At 43.6% G+C, this 16001-nt stretch overlaps 1 protein-coding gene across 1 annotated transcript in view; it reads left to right on the forward strand.

The window, feature by feature from the left end:
- mib1 (MIB E3 ubiquitin protein ligase 1) overlaps positions 1 to 16001 on the forward strand; it is a 176066-nt gene that overhangs the window by 57490 nt on the left and 102575 nt on the right. Inside the window, 3 exon segments of the mRNA XM_038809723.1 lie at positions 5966 to 6073; positions 10098 to 10295; positions 11333 to 11484. Of these exon segments, the coding sequence (XP_038665651.1) occupies positions 5966 to 6073; positions 10098 to 10295; positions 11333 to 11484 (458 nt within the window).

Genomic DNA, 16001 nt, shown 5'->3' on the forward strand with positions numbered 1-16001 from the left:
AAATAATTAAATTCAAAGAATCTACTTTGAATTAGCAATATGCATCACAAATGGCTCTGTTAAACCAATGCTGTTTTTAATTAGTATAAGATGCTTAGTTTTGTTTGTCAACTGATGTAGAATACACCACTCAAAAGTATGGTAATTTGCTTTGAATGAGTTGTGCAAGAATGTGATGAGAGACAGCACATCTATTTTAAGCGTAAGAATTTACAATCACTTCTTTAGAATTATGAATTATTTTTGTACTCATCAAGGTGAGAGATATCGGGCGGGATTCTCCCCTGCCTGGCGTGATAGGGGGTCCCGGCGTAGGGGAGTGGCGCCAACCACTCCGGGGTCGGGCCTCCCCAAAGGTGGGGAATTCTCCGCACCTTTGGGGGCCAGCCCCGCGCTGGAGCGGTTGGCACCAGAAGACTGGCGCAAAAAACCGGCGCCCCCGGCCCGAAAGGCTTTCGCCGGTCAGCGCATGCGCCGGCGGTGACGTCAGCTGCAGCTGACGTCACCACCGGCGCATGCGTGATGTGGGTTTCTCTTCCGCTTCCGCCATGGCGGAGGCCGTGGTGCCGCGGAAGAGAAAGAGTGCACCCAGGGCACTGGCCCGGAGTCTGAGCGGGGGGCCCCGATCGCGGGCCTGGCCCCCAGGACCCCGTGGGCCCGCTCGTGCCGCCATGAGAGGTGGTTCAAACCTCAGCGGCGGGAGAGGCCTCCCAGCGGCGGGACTTCGGCCCATCGCAGGCTGGAGAATCGCCGCAGGGGCCTTGCCGATCGGAGTGGCATGATTCCCACCGCCGCCACTTCCCGGGTGGCGGAGAATCTCTGCCACGGCAGGGGCCGGATTTACGGTGGCCCCAGGCGATTCTCTGACCCTGCTGGGGGTCGGAGAATTTCGCCCATTATTTGCAAAGAATGGACCACCTTCATTTTCACCAAGTGTCAAGATACAGTGTTTTGCCAGCTGTAGTTCAATTGAATGCAGAATAAAGTTGCTCTTCTCTGCCCTATTGGCATGACTTAGAACCATGACTTGCGCCATTGTTCCAGTTTCCATTTCCAACATCAGCCACTTGAGTGGTGTTGGCAGTGAATCTCATGTTCGTGCAATCTCTGTGGGACCCATGTACAATAAGTAATGGAGTAAGACTGTTGAAACCAATGTCATGTGGGGTTCTTGCAGCCAAAAAAGCAAACAGACTTCAACTGTCAGTTTCCCCCTCCTCCTTCCTTTTAAAGTTTCTTTTGTCTGTTTTAGATCCCTTATGCACCCTATTAATTATAGAATTTACAGTGCTGAAAGAAGCCATTTGGCCCATCGAGTATGCACCAGTCCTTGGAAAGAGCACCCAACATAGGCCCACACCTCCAGCCTATCCCTGTAACGCAACCTAACCTTTTGGACACTAAGGGGCAATATAGTATGACCAATCCACCTAACTAGCACAACCGTGGACTGTGGGAAGTGAGGTGAGCGGGCAAAAACTTGGCAGATGGAATATAATGTAGGAAAATATGAAATTATGCACTTTGGTAGGAAGACTAAAGGAGCAGGATATTATTTAAATGGAGAGAAACTACAAAATATTTGCAGCACAGAAAGATTTGAGGGTCCTCATGCATAAATCACAAAAGGCAAGCATGCAAGTTCAAATAACTGGGAAGGTAATGGAATATTTGGCCTTTATTTTAAAGGGAATGGAGTATACAAATAAGGAAGTCTTACTAAAACTATATTGAGTACTAGTTAGACCACACCTGGAATACTGTGAACAGTTTAGGTACCTTTACACAAGGAAAGATATACTGGCATTGGAGGCAATCCAGACAACTGTTACGGTACCGAACCAGACCCCAATTTATATTGAGAAACTGGATGAGAAACCCCAACAATTTTTTTCAATTTGTAAAACTATGCAGTGGTGGCACAGTGGTTATCACTGCTGCCTCACGATGCCGAGGACTTGGGTTAGATCCCGGTCCCCCTGGTCACTGTCCGTGTGGAGGTTGTGCACTCTTGTCCCAGTCTGCGTGGTTCTCACGCCCACAACCCAGGGTAGATGGATTGGCCACGCCAAATTGCCCCTTAATAAAATATATATTAAATGAGGAGCAGACTTGACAGGCTGTATGACCTTCGTCTGCTCCAAAAAACCCACTAATTTGTAAAACTGTGCAGAAAGGATACTTCATGCCAGTAGTGATCCACCGACAAATCTTTTTATATTAAACTAGTCTTTATTATTAACACCGGAGTAGCCACATTAACATGAACCAGTGGCAGCATGTAGGAGAAGGCCGTATACTAGGTAGCTCCCGCCAGGGTACTTGTGTTTTTGGTCCTTTTTGCCCAATTCCTGGGGTATTTGGGTGAACAAACTCCTCCTAGCTAAAGGTTTAGTGAACCCGTCGTCAAAATAATGTTGAAAATTTCCAAAAGGCTGGTGGAAAGGAAATTCCAAGTGGAAACCCTTCGATAGATTTGGGGAGTCCAGTAGGGAAGATGGCAGACTTGTCTCTACCCGGGTGCAGCCGTTCCTATCGCGGCGGATATGTTGGCGAGGGCACTTGCCTGGGAGCTTGAGAAGTAGTTTGGGAACCACTTCGACAAACAAGGGCAGGTGATAATGGAAAACCTCAAAAAATCGTTTGAGGAGATGCTTGGTCCGATTCGGAGCAAGGTGGGGAAAATCTCGGGGGCTGTGGAAAAAGCAAGGTAAAGTGGTGAAGGAAGTGGAGGAAATCTTGTCGAGGCACAGCGAGCAAATCACCTTGTTGGAGGCTGAGACCTCGGTGGGGGCAAGAAACAAGATCCTGAAGGCGGAAGGGGGTGACCTGGAGACCAGGTCAAGAAGACAAAACCTTAGAATCGTGGGGTTGCCGGAGAGGATGAAGGGCCTGAATCCCACTGAGTATTTTTCCTCAGATGTTCGAAGAGCTGGTAGGGATAGACGGACAGGTGACCCCTCCAGAGTTGGATAGGGCCACCGAACTCTCGGACAGAAGCTCTGGGCGGACGAGCCACTGGGGGCAATGGTGGTAAGATTCCACAGCTTCCGAGAGGGCTCGGATGGGAGGGGTGTATCATTTGGATTTATCAGGACATCAGAGCTGAGCTGGTGAAGAGGCAGGCAGCCTTCAAGGCGAAAGCAGCGTTGTACCAGAGTGGAGCGAGTTTGGGGTCGTGTACCCAGCGAGGCTTTGGATCATGTATGGGCCGAAGGCCCACTATTTTGATAGGTTGGAGGAGGTGGTGGTCTTTGTTAAAGAACATGGTCATGGATTCAGTTAAAAGGGTCCTTGGGAAACTGTTATGGTTATTGATAGGATGGATTTGTTTGGGATTTTGTGTATACTGTATATATTTATTGTTATTCAGAGGGGGGTTGATGGGACATCCATAGTGGTAGGGGGTAACTGTTAAGGTAATAGCAATAGAAATACATGGTCCCTGGTGGGAATTTGATTTTGGATTTTGTTTTTATATGTGTAACGGGGACAACTGTGGGAGTTTTTTTTCTCTTTATTCCTTAATATGTACCCTGAGTGGGGCTACCTAGCAGCAAGGTTTTTTAGCTGGTGAACGGGAGTGTGGTGGTGGGGGGATTGGGATGGTGAGGAGAGAACATTGTTCTCTGAAGGGTGGTCAGCAGAGTCGAGGGGATGGAGGATGGTTGGGGAGATGAGAGTGGAAGGGCATTTCTCTGACTGTGGCTAGTGGTTGTTTCTTTGTTTTGGATGGGTTTGACGACCGTCTTGGGTGGTCCTTGGGCCTAGATATTTTGTGTGGGATAATCCTTCATGGTGTGAATGGTTGATTACGGGTCAAGAGGGGAGGGTGAGACCCCCGGTAAGGTTGGTCACAGTGGAAAGTGCGGGGGTTAGGGAATCTAGTGAAGAGGTTGAGAGTTTTCTTTCACCTGAAGAATTTATAGGCCGATGTGGTGCTTCTGCAGGAGACTCGCTTGCGGGAGAGGGACCAGACCCGACTCTGGAAGGGGTGGAAGAGCCAGGTATTTCACTCTAGCTTTGATAGAAGGGACGGAGGTGGGGGGGAGGCAATTTTAATCAACAAGCGGATCTCTTATCAGTGGATAAGGTAGTAACAGATGTGGTTGGTAGGATTGTGATTGTTACTAGGGCATTGGTGGGTAAGTTGATAGTATTGGTGAACGTATATGCCCTAAACTAGGATGGTGTGACATTTATAAGGAAGCTGTTGGTCTCCATCCTGGATTTGGACACATGCAGCACCCGAGTTACTGTCAGCCAGCTACCCCCTTACCAGAAATCTCTCAGCCACTTTCTCTTGAAACCACTTCTCTGCATACTCCACATTCCTCCCCTCTCTCTTCTCCCCCCCCCCAATACACACACACACATTCACACCTCCCATGTCTATCAAAATCTGTCCACAGGTCTTTCTTGAAACCACTTCTACATACCCACTCTCTTCCTTCCCCACCCCCCACCTTGCTCCTGATCACTAGCCAACTTGCGTTTGCTCGCGAGATGGCCCCTGCCGGAGCCCCCTCCCCTCACATGCCCAATACAAAAGAAAAACAACATAAAGGCCCCGCAATACCCAGTCCTTCCAAACAACCCAACAAAATAGACCCCAAACAAAGGGAAATAAATCCCAACGTATTACCCCAAATGTCCCAAAACGCACCATGAAGAAAAGCAAAGTCCAAACTCAGTTCAGTCCCATTCCTTCAGCCTTCACGATCGCCTCCGCCATCTCAAAGTAATAGTAATAATTCTTAACAGGTAAACCACCCCAAACTGCACATTGCTCCAGAACAATGCTGCCTTCCTACCAAAGGCCACCCGCTCTCTTGCCAGCTCTGCCGTGAGATGAAGAAGTTGTTTTTTGAGGAAACGTTTATTGGACATAAACTCATTGGAGTTTAAAAGAATGAGAGGTGATCTTACTTAAACAGATAAGATTCTGAGGAGACGCAAAAGGTTGGATGTTATAAGGATGTATCCTCTCGTAAGGAATCTAGAATTGGGTTGCACAGTTTAAAAATAAGATTTCTCCCATTTAAGACTGAGATGTCGAGGAATTTCTACTGAAGATCCTTCGTCTTTGAAATTCTCTTCCCCATGGGGGATAGTGATGACTGGGCCATTGAATATATTCAAGGCCGCTTCGACAGTTTTTTGATCTCTACAAGGAATTTGGACCTTATGGGGGCAGGCATGAAAATTGAGTTAAGGCTACTACCATTGGGCATGATCTTATTGAATGCCGGCGCACGCTCAAGCGGCCAAATGGCCCACTCCTATTTCATATGATATGAATTTCAGGCCTTAGATTTGGGATTTTTTGTTGGAAATCATAGAAATTTTCATGTCCTATGTTAAAATTTCTTATTAGAGAAGACATGGTGACGTTTTCTGTTGATGCCAGCTTGGCTTAGTTCTTTGTACTCTCTCCTCTGGAACATACATTTGTGTGCTTTGTTGCCTCGATCAGGGTCTGATTTCATAAACTAGACCTGACAGTGCAGCGCAGTACTGAAGACAGATTATCTGCATTGTTGGACATGCCATTACTTGGGTGAGATATTGATTCAAATTCAGACCATCCAGTGATGTTGAAGATCCCATGGCACTACTTGACGAGTAACAGGTCTTCAATGGTCAATATAAATCTGTCAAGCAAGAGCACAAAACAAAATAACTGGCCATTTGCTTCATTGCAGTTTGTATAAAACTGCTTTTTAACATGATTCTGCACCAAAAGGAACTGCTTTCAAGTATTTGTTTTATAGCTTGTTCCTGATTTCAAGGTAACAAATATGACACTCCAAAAATGACTTTAAGGCAGTTATTATTGCTCTTCATTCCACTGTTTCAAGTTCTTTCAAATTGGAAGTGTTATTTTTGAGTTTGTGATGGAATTGTATTTATGGACTTTAATGATGACGATTGATGATTTGTTTTTATTGTGTTTAACCTGCAGGTGAATGGTCAGTGTGCAGGACACACTGCAATGCAGGCAGCCAGCCAGAATGGACATGTGGATGTTCTGAAGCTGCTTCTCAAGCACAGTGTTGACTTAGAAGCTGAGGTAGGTTCTTTAGATTCTTGACATTTATATAAAACAGCTTCTGGGACCATTTTGATAGTAATTAAATGGCTTATTTTGTTTTTTACACATTTTTTTTCTCACAAATGCGGTGTTAATACATCATTAATTAACAATTTTGTAAAAATGTTAAGTATTATTAAAATGCATCTTGTTTTTCATTATTATTGGCATTTGAGTTGTGGCAATGCAACACTTCAATTGCATTTTTGACTAAATTTAAAAAAAAATGGTTTTTACTGTTAGCAGTATCGACCCTGGGTTAGTGTCTCCTGCCCAAAGTTGTATATGCTAATGCATGAAGTATAAGAATGAAATGCTATTGCATGGAATATAGGAAATAAATTTGATTGGATGGAATGCAAGAAATAAACTAAATAACTTTGAGGTCCAAATACATCTTGGCGGGAATGACATGGTCGTCATTGTTGAGACATGGCTGCAAACTGCCCATGATTGTGAGCTGGGGGCAGTATGTGGCGCAGTGGATAGCACTGCTGCCTCATGGCGTCGAGGTCCCAGGTTCGATCCCAGCTCTGGGTCATTGTCCGTGCAGAGTTTGCACATTCTTCCCGTGTTTGCGTGGGTTTTGCCCCCACAACCCAAAGATGTGCAGGGTAGATGGATTGGCCACACTAAATTGCCCCTTAATTGGAAAAAATGAATTGGGCACTCTAAATTTATAAAAAACAAAACAAAAAAAAATGATTGCTAGCTGAATATTCCAGATGTATCGGTCCAGATTTTGTGGTCAGTGTTGAATGGTACTTACCATTGATAATGCTTCCAGCTGCCTGTAGAGTTTTTGTGGACTGTTTGGCAACGTAGGGTCATCGGGTGTCTGAAGCAATGTGGTTCTCTTTATAGAGTTCAGGGATCTGTGTGAACAAAGGAAGGAACGCCGTCTTTCTCCTCAACCAATCAGATTGAAGAATCCCCATTGGAGAATTTATAAGTTGGAATATTTAACGCAACGCAAAATCAGCGATATAAGTTAAATTGGGGGGGGGGGGGTGAAGGAATGAGATTTGCACATTTATAAAAGTTAATTTTGACTCGTATGGAGGTTGTTTGGCAGGAATCAAGACTTATCTAGCCATTCAAAATTCACTTGTACTTAAATGAACAAGCCCTAAATTATTCTGGCATGTCTGGTGGCTCTCTAGTAGGCAGGGAAAAGAACCTGGGCGCAATTCTCCTAACGGGAGACTATGTGCCGACGCCGGAGTGGAAACTGGAGTGTTTCACTCCGGCGCCGGAGGCCGCTCCTCGCCCCCTATTCTCCCACCCCCAGGGGGCTAGGAGCGGCGCCTCGTCAATTAAGCGCGCATGGGCCTTGGTGCCCACGTCAAAGCGGCGCCGCGTAGATGACGCGGCCGACGGCGCTTAAATTACGTCACCTGCGCATGCGCAGGTTGGCCGGCGCCAACCCGCGCATGCGAGGTTACCGTCCTCCCCGCGGGTGCCCCGCAAGACATGGAGGATTGATCTTGCGGGGCGGCGGAGGGGAAAGAGTGCGTCCTTTAGAGATGCCGGCCCGCTGATTGGTGGGCACTGATCGCGGGCCAGACCCCACTGAGCACCCCCCCTGGTGCTCGATTCCCCCCCCCTCCCCAAACCATCACCACCACTACCACAGGCCGCACACGTAGCGTTCGCAGGCTGTTCACGCCGGCAGCGACCAGGTCTGGTTGGCGCTGGAGTGAACCGGTCGTATTGGGCAGGCCGCTAGGCCCATGCGGGCCGGGGAATCGACGCTCGGCCGTTAGAAGCGGCGATTCTCCGAGCGGCCTGTCGTAAAACACGGCACGCCGTTTTGGGGGCGGTGGGAGAATCTATTTTAATTCATCTGTAGTTTGTTCTTTTCTAAGCAATCTGCTATTTTTCCATTTTCTATTTTGCTTTATTTTTACTTTAAAGCTGCTTAAAAGCTCAAGTTAATCACTCGTCCTTATGTAGTCTTCTAATTCATGTTATTGACAGATTTTTTTTCAGTTAATTACTCGGAGACAATTCGTGTTTTTGTTTCATGCTGATTCAGAAAAGATTTTTTAATGCATTCCATAAATTCCTCATTTTATCTCCCTGTCAATCTATCTTATAGAGTTGGTAATGGATTTTATGGTTACTTGGGCTGGTTTAGCTCAGTGGGCTTGGCAGCTGGTTTGTGATGCAGACCAAGGCCAGCAGCGTAGGTTTAATTCACGTACCAGCTGAGAATTCTGAATTCTCCCTCTGTGTACCGGAACAGGTGCCAGAATATGCCGACTAGGGACTTTTTGCAGTAACTTCATTGCAGTGTTAATGTAAGCCTACTTGTGACAATAAAGATTATTTTTTTTTTACTAGTGAAGTGGTGCAGGAATCAGTGCAAGGGCTTCAGCTATCCATCTATATTTATGATTTCGAGGAAGGGATCGAGTGTAATCTATCTAGGTTGCTCATGGTACAAAGCTAGGTGGGAAATTAAACTATGAGGAGGATACAGGGTGTGTAAAATAATATCAATAGGTTAGGTGATGGGCAGAAAGGTAGCAGATGGAGTACATTATTGGGAAATGTGAAGTTAATCACTTCGGTAGTTAGGATAGAAAAATAGAATACCTTGTAAGTAGTGAGAAATTAATACATGTTGGTGTTTGGATGGATTTGGGTGTCCTTGTCCAAAATGCAAACATAATAATGTTTATTGGTGTCACAAGTAGGCTTACATTAACACTGCAATGAAGTTACTGTGAAAATCTCCTCGACGCCACACTCAGACGGGTACACTGGGGGAGGATTCAGAATGTCCAATTCACCTAACAAGCACTTATTTCGGGACTTGTGGGAGGAAACCCATGCAGACATGGGGAGAACGTGCAGACTGCACAGACAATGACCTGAATAGCAAGAAATTAGTAAGGCAAATTGTTGGCCTTTATTGCAAGGAGGTTGGAGTATAAGAGTAGGAAGTCTTACTGCATTTACACAGAAGCATACCTGGAGAACCTTGGAAAAGGTTATTCTTGCCATAGAGAGTTTATCATAGTTTCAATGGATTTGTTCCTGGGGTGAGAACGTTGTCCTCTGAAGAGAGATTGAATAGAATGGCTGTGTACACTCAGGAATTTAGAAAAATGAGAGGTGACCTCATAGGAATGTTCAAGATTCTGAGTGGGCTTGATGAGGTAGATGCCAAAAGGCTGTTTCTCCTGCTGGAGAATGTGGAACTCGGGCACAGTTTTGGGATAAGAGGATAGCCATTTAGGACTGGGATGAGGACAAATTTTTTTAGAGGTTTGTGTATCTCTGACATTCTCTATCCCAGATGCCTATGGATGGTCAGTTGAGCTGGGCAAAAAGGGAATCAGGAGGTGTGAGGTATCAGCAGGAAAGTGGAGTTAATCTTATTAAATGGCAGAACAGCCTTGAGGGTTGGTATGATCTACTCCTGCTCCCGTTTCTTCCTGTACTCTTCCAACAAGGCCTACTTGCTTTTGAAATATTGTTTGATCCGTTTCTGTAATTACATTCCTCATTTCTGTTTGGTTGTACTGAACTAATTGGAGTGTGAGAAAGATACATGCTTTAGTGTTCCACTTATTTCGAAGAATAAAGGGATTAAGGGTTATGGTGTTCGGGCCGGAAAGTGGAGCTGAGTCCACAAAAGATCAGCCATGATCTCACTGAATGGTGGAGCAGGCTTGAGGGGCCAGATGGCCTACTCTTGCTCCTAGTTCTTATGTTCTTAACTTCAGTTGACCATAAAAACATCAATAGGAGCAGGATTTGAATTTATTAAGGAAAATCTTGAGTAAATTTTCATTTTGGTCACAGTGAAAATATGAGTTTGTTACTGTGGCAAACATTGAAAGGTCACTGAGTAGATGAAGCTAATTTAAGATATAATGTGCAATGGTTGAAGCAGATGAAATACTGATTTCCAATGTGTTAAAAGCAATTTTGCAGTATTGTACATGTTTTTTTTTGTCATTTTCCTGTTACTGAACTTCTTTCATTAAAGGATAAAGATGGCGATCGGGCTGTTCACCATGCTTCATTTGGGGATGAAGGTGCTGTTATTGATGTTTTACACCGAGGAGGTGCAGATTTAAATGCTCGGAATAAGCGAAGGCAGACACCGTTGCACATTGCTGTCAACAAAGGTCATTTGCAAGTTGTTAAGACTTTGCTTGATCTTGGATGTCATCCCAGTCTCCAGGTAAGAAATGGATCATTTAACCGTTGTTCAAATTGAAGTGTAAAAGATTAGAATTTATTAATTTATCCTTTTTGGGTTACTCCTCTTGGCATTTATAAATTTAATTTTTAATAATTCTCAATCTTAGTGCATTTTTATGTAATAAAGTGAAGTAAAATTCATTTTTGATGGCTTTTTTTTGCTGAAAAGTGTTGAATTGAGACTGATTAAATGAATATAAAAAAAACAAAAATGCTTAAAAGCGCAAGTGTAATGTTGACATGAAAAATGTAATGAAAGTAAAAAATAACGGTAATGATAAAATAATATTTATTTAAACCTCAGCTGCACTTTTATTAATCCTAATTTATGCACGAACAATTGTAGATATATTTCTATAATTAGTTTCACTTTATGACACCAACAATAATTAAAATATATTTTCTGAAGCTTATGCTACATTATTCACTTTAGTAATCTCAGCATAAATTTTTTTTAAATGTTAGAGAAAATCTCAGCCAGTTTTGACAGCTTTTCTTTTTGAGAAAATAAACCTTTTGGCCTAATGAGCCTACCTTTGGACATAGAATAGTCTTCATAATATTCTGAAAGAAATGTTCTATGATTTGTTAAATCTAAACTTTATTCATAACTGTCAATTATGAATGATAATGTAATTTAGCATTAGAATCAGAGAATTGGTGTTCACTTCATTATCCAAATCAAACTAAAAGCTCATTCATTGGTAACATTCTGCTGCCATGTGAAATGACATAAATCCCAAAGAGATCAGTTTCGTGAACAATTTTGTGTTGAGCTTTCATTCATATCATTTTCTTAAAGTAACCTATATTTTTCGATAAATGTAAATATTGTTTAATGTCTAGATTATTATTTGACGAGCCTACTGTAGCTTGACGATGTAGTTTTTGACGGAGCTTAAATCTTTAAAGAGAATGAAACTTATTTGAATATTTTTCTTCAAGCTTGTAAGCTGCTTAGTCATCAGAGCACGTCCTCCCCTCTAAGCAGGAACATGTGTTTTGTTATCGCTGCAGGACTCTGAAGGTGACACTCCCCTTCATGATGCAATAAGCAAAAAACGTGATGATATGCTCTCTGTGCTGCTAGAAGCTGGTGCAGATGTAACAATCACTAACAACAATGGTTTCAATGCTCTTCACCATGCTGCACTGCGAGGAAATCCCAGGTATTATTGGGTATCTATTAATGTGGAAATTCTGTTAAAGATAATCAGTGGTCGTAACTTTTCATGACTTGATATTTTAACTCTTTATGACTTGATGCTTTAGTAATGTTTTAAAATCTATAAGAATTATAGATACTTTTGTAGAACTCCATTCAGCAACATACAGTGGAATTATTTTATAGCTGTTTCGACAAACTAATTGCATGTAGATCAAATTATATCTGTCTGTACAACTATGTCATTCAACTTCTCCATTGCACTGTTGCATATATTTGAATGTTGCTAAGAATTTTTCAAGATTTTATATAAGGATTGCATGTGCCGCAGTGAATAGCACTGGGACTGCGGCGCTGAGGACCTGGTTTTGAATCCCGGCCCTGGGTCACTGTCCGTGTGGAGTTTGCACATCCTCCCCATGTCTGCGTGGTTTCACCCCCACAACCCAAAGATGTTCAGGTTAGATGGATGAGCCATCCTAAATTGCCCCTTAATTGGAAAAAAGTAATAATTGGGTACTCTAAATTTATTTTTAAAAAGATTTACAATGTTGATGAGATCCACACCGGTTGGTGAAACCAAAACCAAGTTCAGAGCTTTTCCTTACTGAGAGAGTTTATTGACCTTTTCAGTGTCAACACTCCTCAAATGCACCCAGTGTCCCAGCTATTTCATATTTGTGTTCAAATACCTATCACCCGTTTCCCTTAATCATGTAATTGACATTAACAAATATAATTGACTATTATCAAACCATAACAATATAATTTTTTTCTTTTATATAAATTTAGAGTACCCAATTCATTTTTTCCATTTAAAGGGCAATTTAGCATGTTCAATTCCACCTACCTTGCACATCTTTGTGTTGCGGGGGCGAAACCCACGCTAACACGGGGAGAATGTGCAAACTCCACACGGACAGTGACCCAGAGCCGGGAATGAACCTGGGACCTCGGCGCTGTGAGACTGTAGTGCTAACCCCTGCGCCACCGTGCTGCCCTGGAACAATGTAATTGATAAAACATTGACATTACACTGTTCAGAATCAGTTGATAAGTTGGCAGTGCCTGACGTGGGTTCAAACTGTGATCTTAGTACAATGTAAGATATGAGTTCAGTGCAATTCTGAGGCAATGCTGCATTTTTCAAGCTGACTTTGAAGTAAGATGTTAATCCGACACTAGATCCCTGATACTGTCTTTAGCCTCAAAGTTGTAGCTTAAAGTTTATCAGTGTAGTGCACTATCCGGGCCTGCAGACGGTAGTTCAGACTCTGTGGAAGTAATTATGAATAATTATTCCCCTGAAACTGATGGCAGTTTCTGGAGTCCACACATGAACAAGTAAATCTGGAAATCCAGAAGTTGTGTTTCTGAGTCCGTTTCTCCAGCGGATACACTGCTGAGGTTTCCTCAGATTACAGTCAAGTGGAAATCATTGAACTGATGAGAGCTTTTACTTTTATCTCACTAATTTTAATATGTTTGTGTGATATTTTAGCTTCTCTTTTAATCTAAGATGTATGCCTCAATCAGTTATTAGCAGTAAAGGCATTCAGCTTCTTTTATTTAAACTTCCTGGCTTTTACTCTGTGAGAATACCTTGGTGTGGGCGGCAGGGTGGCACAGTGCCTTGCGCTGCAACCTACGGAGCTGAGGACCCAGGTTCGATCCCGGCCCTGGGTCACTGTGTGGAGTTTGTGCATGTTCTCCGTGTCTGCGAGGATCTCACCCCAACAACCCAAAGATGTGCAGGTTAGGTGGATTGTCCATGCTAAATTATCCCTTAATTAGAAAAAAATAATTGGGTACTCTAAATTTATTTTTAAAAAAAAAGAATGCCTCAGTATGATTGGCTGCGTGATGATTTTGATGTTGCCGACTTGACTTGGCGGTATTGGAAAATATGAAATCGACATGTTGCTCGTTCTGGGTGAGTGTGCTTAGCACTCAATTGGCTCTGTTTTATTCCTTAGCTCTAGAGTCGCCAGGTATCTTTATGATACCACCACGAGGTTCAAGTTCAAGTTCAGATCAATGACCCAATATACCAGTTAGTAAGGTTCAATCAAACACATTTATTAATACACAGTAAATCGATACTCATGCAACTAATACTAATGGACTAAACTATTCCTACCACTGTAAGCCAATACTTATCTTCGATAAGTAGGCTTCCCAGTTGGTACGGGCTAAGGGGTCAGGAGTGTCTATTCTCATAGTGTGCGTTGGTTGACACTTACTTGTCGGTGTAGCTGTTCGTCAGGCCTCTCCTTCTCATGTTCAAGTTCTTAGAGAGCTGCTGCAAAGGTGTTCTGCTGGGAGGGCCGGCTAAGAGAGAGAGCTGGACTTGGGATCTGTCCTTTATAGGTCACAGGGGCTTCGCGCCCATCTGGGCGGACCCTATACCTGCTTGCAATCGATTGGACCTCATACCAATCGATTGGTTTGAATTCCCCAATACTGGGGCTGTTTCCCGATCGCTGGGCGGTTCTTGGGGCTGTTTGTAACTTATTGTCCGGGACTCCTGCTGGCGCCTAAGAGTCTAGCTTGACCTTTGTTATTCGCGATTGTGTCCATTGTGCCTGGGAATCACCGGGAATCGCTCAATTAATATGCGCAACTGTTAGTTTCAGTGCAGTCTGGTTTCTCTGCAGACAGAATACACAGAGAGATTCTGCAGCCTGCTTGTCTTTCTGACATTGTCCAATTTTCCCTGCATGCATTTTAATTCTCCATTTTATGTCGGCAAGTGGCCAATTTCGGTGGCTACAGACACCACAGAGATCTCTGGCTCCTGTGGACAACTGTGTTTCACTGACTGTAATATAAGGACCTGTGACTTAGTTTCAGGACTGCATGTGGAGATGTAAATTACTTTAGTTTCCAAAGAGAGTATTCCATGGCGTTGCTCACCGTCAATTGGATGATATGTTTTATAACAACAGGAGCACTAAATAATGCAGTTGAATAAGTACTATTGTGCTGTGCTCAGATTGAGAAAAATCTAATTGCAGTAAACAAAACACGCACCGAAGAATAGAGATTAGTTGCTGTTGGAAGGTTTAACAATTGTAGTTCCACTTTAGAGGGAAATAATGAGAATCAACTGTCTTTTCATGTACCATAAACGTGAACTTAACTAACTCAACTGCCCATGTCATAACTCATCCTGTTCATCTGTTCATCCAGGACAAAGCAGCCCACTTGATTGCTCCCCCTTCCATAAACATTTAACCCCTTCACACTGACTAACAGTGGCGGCCGTGTGTACCATCTACAAGATGCACTGCAGTAACTCGCCATAGTTTCTTAGACAACGCTTTCCAAACCCACGCCTGCTACCATCTAGAAGGACAAGAGCAGCAGATACCTGGGAACCCCATCACCTGGAGGTTCCCTTCCAAGTCACTCAACACTCTGATTTGGAAATATATCGCTGTTCCTTCACTGACACTGGGGCGAAATCCTGGAGCTCTCTTCCTCGTGGGTGTACCTACACCTCCGGGAATGCAGTGGATCAACAAGGTGACTCACCATCACCTTCTGAAGGGAAACTAGGGATGGACAATAAATGCTGGCCTGACCAGTGACGCAAACGTCCCATAAATGATTTTTTTTAAAATCTGTCACTCCTGTGCTTGGCACACATAGGAGGTGTTAAGCCACTGCAAGCCATTTTAAAAACTATCATTCTTGTGTTTACAATTTATTGCTTTTATCCTTTGCTTCTTCTCAATTCTCCAGGCCTGCTCTCTGACAAAGAGTAAAGAGAACAAAGAAAAGTACAGCACAGGGACAGGCCCTTCAACCCTCCAAGCCTGTGCCGATCATTATGCCCTAACAGAAAATAAAACATCCGCACTTACTCGGTCCATACTCCTCTATTTCCCCCATATACATGGATCCATCCAGATGCCTCTTAAATGGTGCTCATGTGCCTGTTTCCACAACATCCTCTGGTAGCGCATTCCAGGCACCCACTACTCTCTGCATTTATAAACGCACCCTGCACATCTCCCTTAAATCTTCCCCCTCTCACCTTGAAACTGTGCCCCCTTGTAATTGACACTTCTATCCTTGGAAAAAGCCTCTGACTATCCACCCTGCCTGTGTCTCTCATAATTTTGTAGACCTCTATCAGGTCTCTCTCCAAAGCTTCCATGTCCTTCTGATAATGTGGTGACCAGAACTGCACGCAATACTCCAAATGTGGCCTAAGCAATGTTTTATATATCTGCAACATGATTTCCCAACTCTTGTACTCAATGCCCTGGCTGACGAAGGCCTTCTTAATTACCGTGGCCACCTTGGTTGCCACATTTAGGGAACTGTGGACCTGCATGCCCAGATCCCTCTGTATGTTAAGAATTGACATTTACAGTATAATTCATGCCTAGATTTGATCCTCTAAAATGCATCATCTCGCATTTGTCCGGATGAAACTCCATCTGCCATTTCTGCGCCCAAGTCTCCAATCTATCTATATCCTGTTGTATCCTCAGCACTATCAGCAACTCT

The sequence above is a fragment of the Scyliorhinus canicula genome, chromosome 10 (genome assembly GCF_902713615.1).
Source record: "Scyliorhinus canicula chromosome 10, sScyCan1.1, whole genome shotgun sequence".
In the NCBI taxonomy this organism is placed as follows: domain Eukaryota; kingdom Metazoa; phylum Chordata; class Chondrichthyes; order Carcharhiniformes; family Scyliorhinidae; genus Scyliorhinus; species Scyliorhinus canicula.